The following is a 12,298-nucleotide window of genomic DNA, read 5'->3' as shown; positions in this document are numbered from 1 at the left end:
ACGTAATTAAATGAAACCAATTATAAAACAGAACTTGTTGAACATATGCGAGCCTAAGCCTTGGGCTCTGTGATGGGGGTGACTCCATTACCCTATTTCGCAACTCGTTATAGATGCGACACACCAAGATTTACCATCTCCTCAGCAGCATCAACACATCCTTGACCCCCACCAACACCTTCTCACTGTCTTAGATGTCTGGTAACTCGTGCCCCTCCCTTCCTTCCTGGATGGAGAGGGAAAGAGAGGGAGAAAGAGAGGTAGCAGCCCACCACCACCACCATGTCCCCAGAGGCCCCTCGCCTGCCTGCCCCTCCTGCTGCTGCTGCTGCTGCTCAGTACACTTGTGCCTCAGACCCGGACCCTGACCACCAGCTGAGATCTCCACTTGATGTGAATTTGCTTACACGCCTCCGTGTCAACCATAAAAAAAAGCCAAGGCGAGAGAACACCCTCCCGTGAGAATGGCCGTGGCAAAGGGCGCAGTGTCTTCTGCGGCACCCTTAGCCCTGGCGCTAGCCCTCGTGAGCCTGGCCCCGGCGCTCTCTCTGGGAGGATGCCCGTCGGCTTGCCGGTGTTTCGTGACCATGCTGCAGTGCTTGGAGCCTGATGGGATCGCCAGCATCCCGGCTCTGGCTCCTCAAGAAAGCGAGAATGTGACGGAGATGTGAGTACTATGTCATGTGATGTCATCTACTCGATTCGTGCACCTGAACCAATGGCAACTTTTGGTATCTTGGGATGGAAGTTGTGGTTTCCACACCTGCTTGGCATTGTTGTTTATCTCATGAATGTGGGATTAGGGTCGGCTATGTTGCCCCAAGTTGCCCGGAACTTGGACGAGGTCAACGTTCCATAGAAAAGTTGAGTAAAAAGTTGCTATTTGTTGCAGATAGAGAAAAAGACAAAGTTCAGAGTTGCACCAACATTGAATTAAAGATGCTGATGAAGTGTGTAAAACAAACCTCACGTGATCGGGATCAGTCGTTACACTGATGATTAAGGTGCTCTTTTGACTTCAGCCTTGATGAGTATCACATTCTGGCTCAGTAATCAGTGATCCATGCAACATGCAAATATGTCTGATCAGGAGAGATTACATCCCCAAAACAATCTCTTGGTGTTTTCCAACTTTACTCCACTTCACAGTAATAAGATAAGTTGCCATGACAAAGTGTTGTGGAGTGGGACTGTGTACTGTTTGAGGTCAGCGGATCATTACTTTGTGTAACATCCTTTCACTCTCAGCGGGAGCCCCGCATGCTGTGATTTGTGATACACAGGCCAGGATAAAATATTTTTCAATTACTGGGACTCAAACATGAATTCCTGACAAGTGACTGTCTGCAAGCAAAAAGGTTGCTGTGACCTCATTTATGATTATTCCCAAGGATGCCATCCCGAGCGATGGCAATAAATGATGCTGAATTGCCAAGAGCTTAGCTCAGCTTTGTATTTGTATTAGCGTCTTCTTGTGCTTTGCCAAGTAGGGCTGGGAATCGCAGGATATTGCAGACGAAAATATAACAAACATATACATTTTGGATATGAATGGAAAAATCTACACTGTTTTCTCTGCATGGTCAGGTGGTTGTGAACAAGGGGGGCAGCGCATATTTGTTATTCAGTTATTCAAAAGTTTTTATTATCATCCAATTTTTTTTATTAATCGGGACTCGCGGATACTTCCTTTATATCAGGGTTATGGACTTGAGTCACACAACATGGACTTGACTCAGACTTGCGTCACAATTTAGATGTCTTTGAGACCTGGACAACAATGACTTGGACTTGAGTCTGATGACTTGAAAAACACAAAATTTTCAGTGACTGTGTTCAGTAAAATGTGTCCTCATTCAAAGTATTCAACTACTGTGAACATTATTATATAATTCCCGCCAAATATTCCCTTTGAATCTGCCTCATTGAATGCATAGTATATTGATGTCCAATCAGATTTAAGAACAAACAAAAACCGTGTAGACTACATTTCTGGGTACCAGCTAAATCCTGAATGCTGTCAGACTAGGCTTATTTTGTTAACAAATCCAAAAAACATTCATTGTATTTGTCCAAGTAAATACTGTAGTACAATACTACATTGTTAAAATGCCATTTTTTTCAAGTCTTTTTCAAGTCTATGACTGTGGACTTGACTCAACCAGTCTTGGCTTGAGTCCTGGCTTGGACTGCATATCTTTACTTTCGACTTGACTTGAGGTCTTTACTTGAGATTCGAGACTTGAATGATGAGAGACTGACTTGCTCTCACCTCTGCCCCCCTGGAACTGCCATCGTAATTAAAAACAGAAACCTGGACGTAATTACATAAAACCAATTATAAAACAGAACTTGTTGAACATGTGCAAGCCTAAGCCTTGAGCTCGGTGATGGGGTGACTCCATTACCCTATTTCGCAACTTGTTATAGATGCGAGTTTCTGCACGAATTGCGTTAATCGAGTACCCGTTTCCATTCAAAGGATGACTCATAGGAACTCGACTCAGTTAAAGAAATTTGAAGTTTGTTTGATTTTTGCAAAAGAAACAGCGTACAATGTAAAGAGTCTGAAATATCAATAAGTTTTTCACCAAAAAAAGCACACTTTTATGCTGTTACATGTCCTCCCTTCTGCCGTCTGAACTCGACTCAGTTAAAGAAATATTAGAATTTGAAGTTTGTTTGATTTTTGCAAAATAAACAGCGTACAATATAAGAGTCTGAAATATCAATAAGAAGTTTTTCACCAAAAGCACACTTTTATGCTATTACATGTGCTCCCTTCTGCCATCTGGCTGAGATGCTCAGCCCCCATAACCAAGGATTGGCTGGAACCACATCAGACCAATGAACAAACCAACAGTTCATCAGAAGTTTCCTGACCATTGAGCTCATTGAAAATCTTGAAAATCTGTAGTTATTTCACAGCTGGTAGAATATGGGAATCCGGGTGCTGCTAAAAAAAACTTTGTCCCATCCATACGTTCAATTTCAATGATGATGGCTGATCTTTCAGTTTAACTTCACCACCATTTTTGTCTTCTTGTTTGACTTCCAACCACCCAATTTTCTACCACTATGGCAGGATGACATATAAAAGTGTGATTCGGCTTACTTAAAATGTTACGCAGCGAGAGAGAACCGTTCCGAATCCATGGTAAGGTTAAATATGGCGATAGTTGATATTTCACTGCACTTCTTGTGCCGAGGCTTTCACTTTCATTTGTACTTTGTGATTGCAGGAGGGCCGCCGTACAGCATTATAAAACCAGCACTGAAATGGAAATGTCGCTCTCCACCACGCCATGCTGTTCTCCCTGTGTTCTCCTCCGCCAAACTGAGCAATTAGATGCCAAGAGATTGTTAAAAACTTTTCTGAGATGCTAGTTAAGTGCTGCAAAGTCCATTACTCACTTCCGCTGTCAATCTACCCCCCCGCCTTCTTGTTGATGCGCCCTACAACTATGTACCGTCTCTGGTGAAGGGAAGCTGTTCCATCAATCAGTCAGATTTGCTCGCTCCAAAAACAATGGCGGCAGCTTGTGTGAGGGCTCGTACGGTCGGAACGGCAAACAAACAAGACTCCATTAACGGTGCGACGGCAGGCCGAGATTCATCATACTGCGAGTTATAAATTCAATTTTGAGAATTGCCAGTCAATGCACGCCCCCGGCCCCCTCGGGAACAATAGATGATATACAACCCAATTGGCTCAATCCAATAAGTGAAGGCGATGGGTGATCTCGGGCCCACCTGCCCTGTAATCACATTATTGCTGCGTGGGCCGATCAAACGGGAATAAACACACAAAAAAAAAGCTGGACAAAAGTATTCCACATGCTGGAGGTATTTTTACAGCGTATTTTCAAATGATTCTGGCACAATCTAGTAAAAACAGTGATGGAATAAACTATTAGACCAGCCTTGTTTCTTCAGTTTATTGTTCACTTTAAGGCCTGGTACAACTAAAGGTAGATTTTTTTCAAATATAATGATGACAACAAAAATGGTTTTGTCGCTGTGTAATTAAAGAGTGTATATCCATAGTTTTTTTTTAATAATAACCAAAATTGAATTATTCCATTAATAACTATGGCATTGTATTGCAAGTGATTTTAGGCATTCCATGCTGTTGTGTTCATTTTATTTTTCGGGTAAAATACTTGAAGTGGTACCAGCCAGTAAAATTAACAAGAAATTGAAGGAACAAGGCTGGTGTAATATTTTTTTCCATTACTGTATATCTGCTTGGAAAAAACTGTGCAGACGAAACTGGTAGCAGAGGTCGGAGAAAGTCAGTATTTACTGTAGCAAGTCGCAAGTAAGTACAAAGTCTCAAATAAAGACGTGCAAATCCTATTCAACTCTCAGGACAGATCAAGTCAAGACCCAAATCCATGGGGTATGCTGGAGGCTATCGCCAGGACTGTTGGAATCTTTGCCAGCCAATCAAAGGGCACATATAGACAAACAACCATTCACACTCTCATTCATACCTATGGCCAATTTGGAGTGGAAGCTCTATCAAAAATCAGCCTTAAAAGCATCACCAGGGTAGTTGCGATAATAATTTTTGTTGTGTCGTTTCCCTTAAATGCAGCTAAATAACATGACCAAAATAGCAATGAATTACAACTACAACATCAAACTAACTTTGTAAAGCCCACAAAAAAACCCCAAGGTTGTTACTTTTTGTGTTTTTCATCCACCGTCTTGTTGTTTGATATTTTTTTAGACAGCCAGGGATCAGCGGTGTTCAAAGTGAAGTTTTATTAATTGGCTCGTGGCACGTTCTAAAATATAATTTAACAAGAAAACTAAAAAAATAATAAATGAAAAAAGTAGCAAAAATGGGAAAAGTCACTTGAAGCTAAAACACTACAAGGAAAAAGTTGTCATCTGACCAAAAAAATAAAAGACAAGAGATAAAAAAAGATAATAATAAAAGAACTAGATATAAAAGTTTAATGTCATTAATATTATGATCATAATAGAACAAAGTTGGCGGACCGTTCTCACGATAAAAAAACACCGGTTTCTAAGCGCTGTTTGCCGTCTAACTGTCTAAACAAGAGTGTCATATAAATTTAAAAATACAATTTAAATAATCTGTCAGCTCACTGTACTGAAAGGAAAATGTACAGTTTTATGTGTACTTGCCTTATTGGCCTGTAACTGAAAATGTCAGTCAATGCCGATGCTGTCCCAATAACACACATCATTTCTTTTCCAGTTACATCGAAAACCAAGCTGGCCTGGAAAATATCACAGAACTGGATCTGGGCAACTACAAAGAGCTAAAGAACCTGTAAGTCGTGTTTTTTTTTCATATGTTGACACTAAAATGGATGTCTAAATGTATTCATATGTGATAAACCGGTCAAGACATGCGAACATATGTGGACAAAATTGTTGGTACCCTTCTGTTAATGAAAGGAAGTTCACAATGGTCACAGAAATACCTTGAATCTGACAAAAGTCATAAAAAATACAAATTCTTTTCAGCCATGCTTCAACAGAATTATTAAATAAATAAACTAAAATAAAAATAAATTAAACAAAAAAATGAAAAATAACTAAATAAAATAAATAAAATAAATAAAATAAATAAAATAAATAAAATAAATAAAATAAATAAAATAAATAAAATAAATAAAATAAACATGCCTGGACAAAAATGGTGGTACCCCTAGAACAGTGATTTTTCAACAGTGCCTTGAGGAATTATCCAATGTAATTTTTTTTCAAATTAACATTTACTAATCATTTTCTGCAAATATTATGTAATTGTGGGCGGCACAGCGGTCGAGTGGTTAGCGCGCAGACCTCACAGCTAGGAGACCAGGGTTCAATTCCACCCTCGGCCATCTCTGTGTGGAGTTTGCATGTTCTCCCCGTGCATGCGTGGGTTTTCTCCGGGTACTCCGGTTTCCTCCCACATTCCAAAAACATGCTAGGTTGATTGGCCACTCCAAATTGTCCATAGGTATGAATGTGAATGTGAATGGTTGTTTGTCTATACGTATGTGCCCTGGGATTGGCTGGCCACCAGTCCAGGGTGTACCCCGCCTCTCGCCCAAAGACAGCTGGGATAGGCTCCAGCACCCCCTGCGACCCTCGTGAGGAAAAAGCGGTAGAAAATGAATGAATGAATGAATGATGTAATTGTTAAGTGTCTGTGGTGTAAAGACTGGCAGAGCAATGTAATACTCGTCCGTGTGGCCACACGTAGCTGATTGCCTCGTTCCTCCAATAGACTTAGTGATACACGTGAGAGGTCGTGGTGACATTTTATAACATTTTTGGTTAGTGGTGTGCCCCAAGATTTTTTTTCAACCTTTTTCAAAAAACCTTTTTCAAAAAGGTTGAAAAACACTGCCCTAAAACACTTAAGATTCTGTGACCAAAGGGATCAATCCAAGTTGTGTCTACTAATTAGCATCACAATCCTGTAATCGGTCAGTGGGCCTACTATAGGGCTACAGGTTGTCACTGTGCTGTTTGGTGACAGACGGAAAGTAGGAAAACAATTCACAAAAAAGCCAAACTGGAATTTGTCAAATTACATGTTGACAAGTCACAAAGCTTCTGGGAGAATGTTCTATGGACACATGAGACAAAAATTGAACTTTTTGCGGCGGCACATCAGCTTAATGTTCACAGACGGAAAGATGAAGCATGTCAAGAAAAGAACACCGTCCCTACTATGAAACACGTTATTTCAATGAAATCCCAAGACTATCATGGGATTTTAGAGAGAAATGTACCGGCCAGTGTCAGAAAGGTTGGTCTCAGTCGCAGGTCATGGGTCTTGCAACAGGACAATAAATAAATGGATGGATGGATTGTGTGGGATGGATGGATGGATAAATGGATGGATGGATGGATGGATGAATGGATAGATGAATGGATGGATGAATGGATGGATGGATAAATGGATGGATGGATGGATGGATGGATGAATGAATGGCTGGATGGATGGCTGGATGGATGGATGAATGGATGGATAAATGGAATGATGGATGGATGAATGGATGGATGGATGAATGGATGGATGGATGGATGGAACTTTATTGTCATTGCTCAATAACACAGCAGTGAAATTGCCAACGAAAGGTTGTTGCCTGGCTCCCTTATAATAATAAATAATAATGTGGAGAATAAATAGATGGAATCAGATATGAACAATGTACAACGTAAACAGTAATTTGTACAAATAATTTAAATAATATAGAATGACCCAAAATGACCCAATGACCACAGCTAAAAACACCCAAGAGCGGCTAGGATAAAAACATTGGATCATTCTAAAGTGGACTTCTATGAGCCCTGACCTAAATCCCATTGAACAACTTTGGAAACATGCTGTTTGGAAAAGGCACCCTTCAAACCTGAGACAACTAAAGCAGTTTGCTGATGAGGAGTGGGCTCATCACTTTCACTGACTATCACTTCTTAAATTTCATAAAATTTGTATGTACTTTTCTTTTCTTATTTTTTTTGTCATTAATGGAAGGGTACCAACAATTTTGTCCATGTGTGTATAGTAGCTGTTCAACATGGAGGCTCCTCCTACAAGACAAACCACAGTCAACACATATTAAACAATAACCTTAGCATCGATATAACATCCGATGACGCTAACTCGTAGTTGTACGTTTAAACAACGTTTAAAGTAATTATTATTATGTCGCTAGACAGCACACAGTTCAATGAATTAAACATTAGAAATGCTAGTCCTTTTACTGCTAGCATGACCAGCGCGAGTGAGTGAACTGCGGCTAATGGTACGTTCAAGACTCCCGGGAAGTAGGATAGGTCCCGCATGAAGCTTCCGAAGGTCCCAGTTAAAAGTACGGTTAAAGAAACACAACAGACATTTAAAATAAGCTTGTTGATTAGCTAGGTGCACTAATGTTCACATGCTGATAACTAGTCAGTGTGGCGATCTCGAGTAGCTTTCCAGTGAAACTTTCGTAGTTGGAGTTTTAAAACATATGTCCGACTTCCCAGGGATATGGAACGCACCACTATGTGGCAGTCTGAGGTGTCATAACATTGGCTTCAATGGCGACGCACTTGAGATACTTGTATGCCTTTAGATATTGGAGTTTAATTAACTGGATGGTGCACTACTTAGCCTTTCCGCTACTTGAAAGAGAACAGCAAGTTGCGCAAAAAGCAGTGAAACATAAAACTGTTGAATAAGTGCGTTCGAATTTTAGCTTCATTCTGAAATTTCTGAAAAAGATGAAAATCCCTACATTTTAGTGTATGTAGCTATATAATTACAGTCCACCATATCTTCTTGAAGTTAGTTTGAAGTTCAGTTTGGTCACAAATACAATCTTGTCAGCCATCTTTTTTTGTTTACATTGGACTGGAACACTTTGACATCAAACCTTGTGAGCTCCAAGCGGCAATACAACAGACACTTTTTCTGGAATGTCGAATTGGAACTTGATTGCTGTTCCATTTCATCTCACCGCTGATGAAGAGCCGTAGTGAAAACCATAGTCATTCCGAAACCATTAACAGCGTTGCTCTCACAACATCCTCTCTTCTGGGAAGCCCCTCCGTATCACACTGTTGGCTACTTTGATAGCACTCTGTGCATCACCCCCACCATGAATGCGAGGCAGGGGTCAGCCGCTCTGCTTCACCGATGTGCAACCAACAAGCTGTCCACATGATTGACCCTGCCAATCATTTTTGAGTCCATGCTTTTTGTTTTTTTTTGGAACCGTAGAACCATCACATCGTGCAAGCTGAGGTTCATCGCACCCAACGCCTTCCAGCACAACCCCAAGCTGCAATACGTGTAAGTGGATTCTCTTGTCTCTACAGTTTTTGGTTGTCATTCAGTGACACAAAGACAGCTACTTGATCCCTTAAAACACAAGCAGGCCGAGTGGTTAGCGCGCAGGACACACAGCTAGGAGACCCAAGTTCAATTCCACTCTCGGCCATCTCTGTGTGGAGTTTGCATGTTCTCCACGTTCATGTGTGAGTTTTCCCCGGGTACTCCGGTTTCCTCCCACATTCCAAAAACATACTAGGTTAATTAGCCATTCCAAATTGTCCATAAGTATGAATATGAGTGTGAATGGTTGTTTGTCTATATGTGCCCTGTGATTGGCTGGCGACCAGTCCAGGGTGTACCCCGCCTCTTGCCCGAAGACAGCTGGGATAGGCTCCAGCACCCCGGCGACCCTTGTGAGTTTAAGGGGTGGAAAATGAATGAATATAACACAAGCAAATATTGACCCACACTGAATTAGTTTTGGCATCTGTGTGTGTCATTTTTGTGTCTTTGTCTGAAATTGTACTTTCCAACACATCAGTACTGTATTATGAGAGGGGTGGGGGCCTTTTTTATTGACACATTCTAAGAACATAAGTGAACAAGAAAATGAAAAAAAAAACAATAACAGCATAAATGGGTAAATCAGCAGTGATTTAATAGGGATTAAGTCAAAATATGAAGAGAAAAACATGATCTAATGAGAAAAAGTCACTATTTAACAAGACTACGTAATATTGTGAGTTCATTCATTCATTTTCTACCGCTTTTTCCTCACGAGGGTCGCGGGGGTGCTGGAGCCTATCCCAGCTGTCTTCGGGCGAGAGGCGGGGTACACCCTGGACTGGTCACCAGCCAATCTCAGGGCACAAATAGACAAACAACCATTCACACTCACATTCATACCTATGGACAATTTGGACTGGCCAATTAACCTAGCATGTTTTTGGAATGTGGGAGGAAACCGGAGTACCCGGAGAAAACCCACACATGCACGGGGAGAACATGCAAACTCCACACAGAGACGGCCGAGGGCGGGAACCGAACCCCAGTCTCCTAGCTGTGAGGTCTGCGCGCTAACCACTAGACCGCCGTGCCGCCCCATATTGTGAGTTACAATATTTAAAAAAATATATAATAATAATAAAATATAATATAATAATTATAATAAAAAATATATAATATAATAATTATAATATAATATATATATATAATGTAATAATTATAATAATAATATAAAATAAATATATAATAATATAATACAAGGGCGGCACGGCGGTCGAGTGGTTAGTGCGCAGATCTCACAGCTAGGAGACCAGGGTTCAATTCCACCCTCGGCCATCTCTGTGTGGAGTTTGCATGTTCTCCCCGTGCATGCGTGGGTTTTCTCCGGGTACTCCGGTTTCCTCCCACATTCCAAAAACATGCTAGGTTAATGAGCCACTCAAAATTGTCCATAGGTATGAATGTGAGTGTGAATGGTTGTTTGTCTATATGTGCCCTGTGATTGGCTGGCCACCAGTCCAGGGTGTACCCCGCCTCCCGAATGAATTAATATAATACAATATAAAAAATTACAAGAACAAAGAAAATTAAATTAAGAGAGCAGCAGAAATCGAAAAAACAGCTGTAATTTTGTGACAAAAAAGTCGTAATATTAAGATAAAAATGTATTCTAACAAGAATAAACCTGTAATGTTATAAGGAAAACTAATTTTTTTTGAAAGCCATACAATTATGTGAAAGAAACAAAACAAATGATCACAAGTTGTCATTTTTGGAAAATTAGGATGGGGATAAAAGATCTAATATTCTGGGACAAGACTAAAATTCCCACTAATAATACACATGTTCAACTCTATCAAAAATGCTAATAACACAAATAAATGAAAAATAACATTTGAAATGAAATGAAAGACATGAATAAATAATCAAGTATATGTATTGTTTTCTATATGGAATAAAGCGGTGTTGTGTTTACTGTGTTAAATCTCCTCAGGCGTATTACATATCACCAGGTAATATCATTTGTTGCGCTTAGGTCGGATCTTACTACATTTTATTCCCTGTGTTTGCGAAGAAATTGATGAAACTCGAACCTCCCTTTTAGCTTTTCCGAGCCTGGATGGTCGCGGCTCATTGATTTTTGCAGGTGACAAATGTTTCTGATTCATTTTGAATGCACAACATATGATAATACGATACTCGTTTGTGTGATATGAGGCACTGAGCTTGGAAAAATTGGTGAGGACATCCACCAAGTCACCTTTTACTCGCTTACGTTGCCGGGTTATTGACAACTGATGCATAATAAATACACTCCACTCAGGGTCCATTATCACTTAATCAATAATTCTCAGAGAGGGATGGGTGGGGCAGGCTTTGGGTGGGGTCTGGGTGCTTCTCGGTGACAGATTATTTGTGAGCCTCCTCCATGCTCAAATGTTATGATGATGTTATGATCCGCGCTGTTCCCGCTTCTGACGCTCCCCCGGCGAGGAACGGGAGAAGGTAATGGATGAGCCCCGGTGGCTCGGCCATCTTGACACCAACATTTGGGAGCAAGCACAACAAATAGTTGAACCTTTGGCCTTGTATCGCCCCCTCAGTGAGGCTTGTTGTCGTCTTCTGAGGGAGGTTCGCTTACAATCTGGCCGTGCGAGGACCATCGAAGAAGCACTGTGATGACATTTTATAGGCCTGAGGGGGTTTGGAGACAGGATATGCAGCCTTGTTATTATTATGATAGTCTGACACCGGACCACTCTCTCAGCTCTTGTATTGGATCACTTCATCACAGTACCACTAGAAATACTTGAATACTATGAAGAAATACCATAAAAGCGACAGTTAACGTCCCCTATAGTCGTTGGATTTGTTGTGTGCAAACCAGTCAGTCCCTGATGGTGTAATGGTACAGCTGCTGCCTTTTAAGGCAGAGAGCACTGGGTTTTAATCCCAGCCCTGGACAGCTTTGGAGGGACAGGATTTCAAAATTTAGGGCCCAAATTTGGTCTTGTCTACTGTCGGATTAAAAAAAAATACTTTTACTAATGTGTCATGAATCAAGTGACATGTACCAACTGAGTTAGCATAACGCAGCTATTGATTTGACAGCAAAGGGACACTCACAGATTTTAGCATAACTTCATTTAACAGAGCATTAGAACAATATTCTGTTTAATATATTTTTTATACATTTTGTAATATGTAATACCAGTTTGTGAGACTTTATTCCTTCTTGAAACAGGAGAGGAAAGAACATGCAAAAAGGGGAAGTGGTAATGGTAATGGTTTTATTTCATTTGAACATGCATCAGATTCCAATTGAGTGCATCCCATAATCAGTTCCCAGTTCCACATGTCCAAAAGGAGTAGGAAGAAGCCAAGCTTATTAAATCCTACCCCTCCATCTGGTACTTTTACAATCACTAACTGTTACATTTGTTCACTTCCTGCTTTCCATAATACAGTTTGTTTTTTGTTTTTTTTGTA

General features: G+C 40.6%; 1 protein-coding gene across 1 annotated transcript in view; it reads left to right on the top strand.

Annotated features, from left to right (window-relative positions):
- The first annotated feature begins 464 nt into the window (after positions 1-464).
- The window catches only part of ntrk1 (neurotrophic tyrosine kinase, receptor, type 1), a 44,344-nt gene continuing 32,510 nt past the window's right edge, over positions 465-12,298 (top strand). Inside the window, 3 exon segments of the mRNA XM_078790502.1 lie at positions 465-667; positions 5,234-5,308; positions 8,750-8,821. Of these exon segments, the coding sequence (XP_078646628.1) occupies positions 465-667; positions 5,234-5,308; positions 8,750-8,821 (350 nt within the window).

This window comes from Doryrhamphus excisus, linkage group LG5, assembly GCF_037039965.1.
Source record: "Doryrhamphus excisus strain RoL-2023G ecotype Guam linkage group LG5, RoL_Dexc_Guam_v1.1, whole genome shotgun sequence".
Lineage (NCBI taxonomy): Eukaryota > Metazoa > Chordata > Actinopteri > Syngnathiformes > Syngnathidae > Doryrhamphus > Doryrhamphus excisus.
Note: the sequence above shows the minus strand (reverse complement) of the source record. Positions and strands in the feature narration are given on the sequence as shown.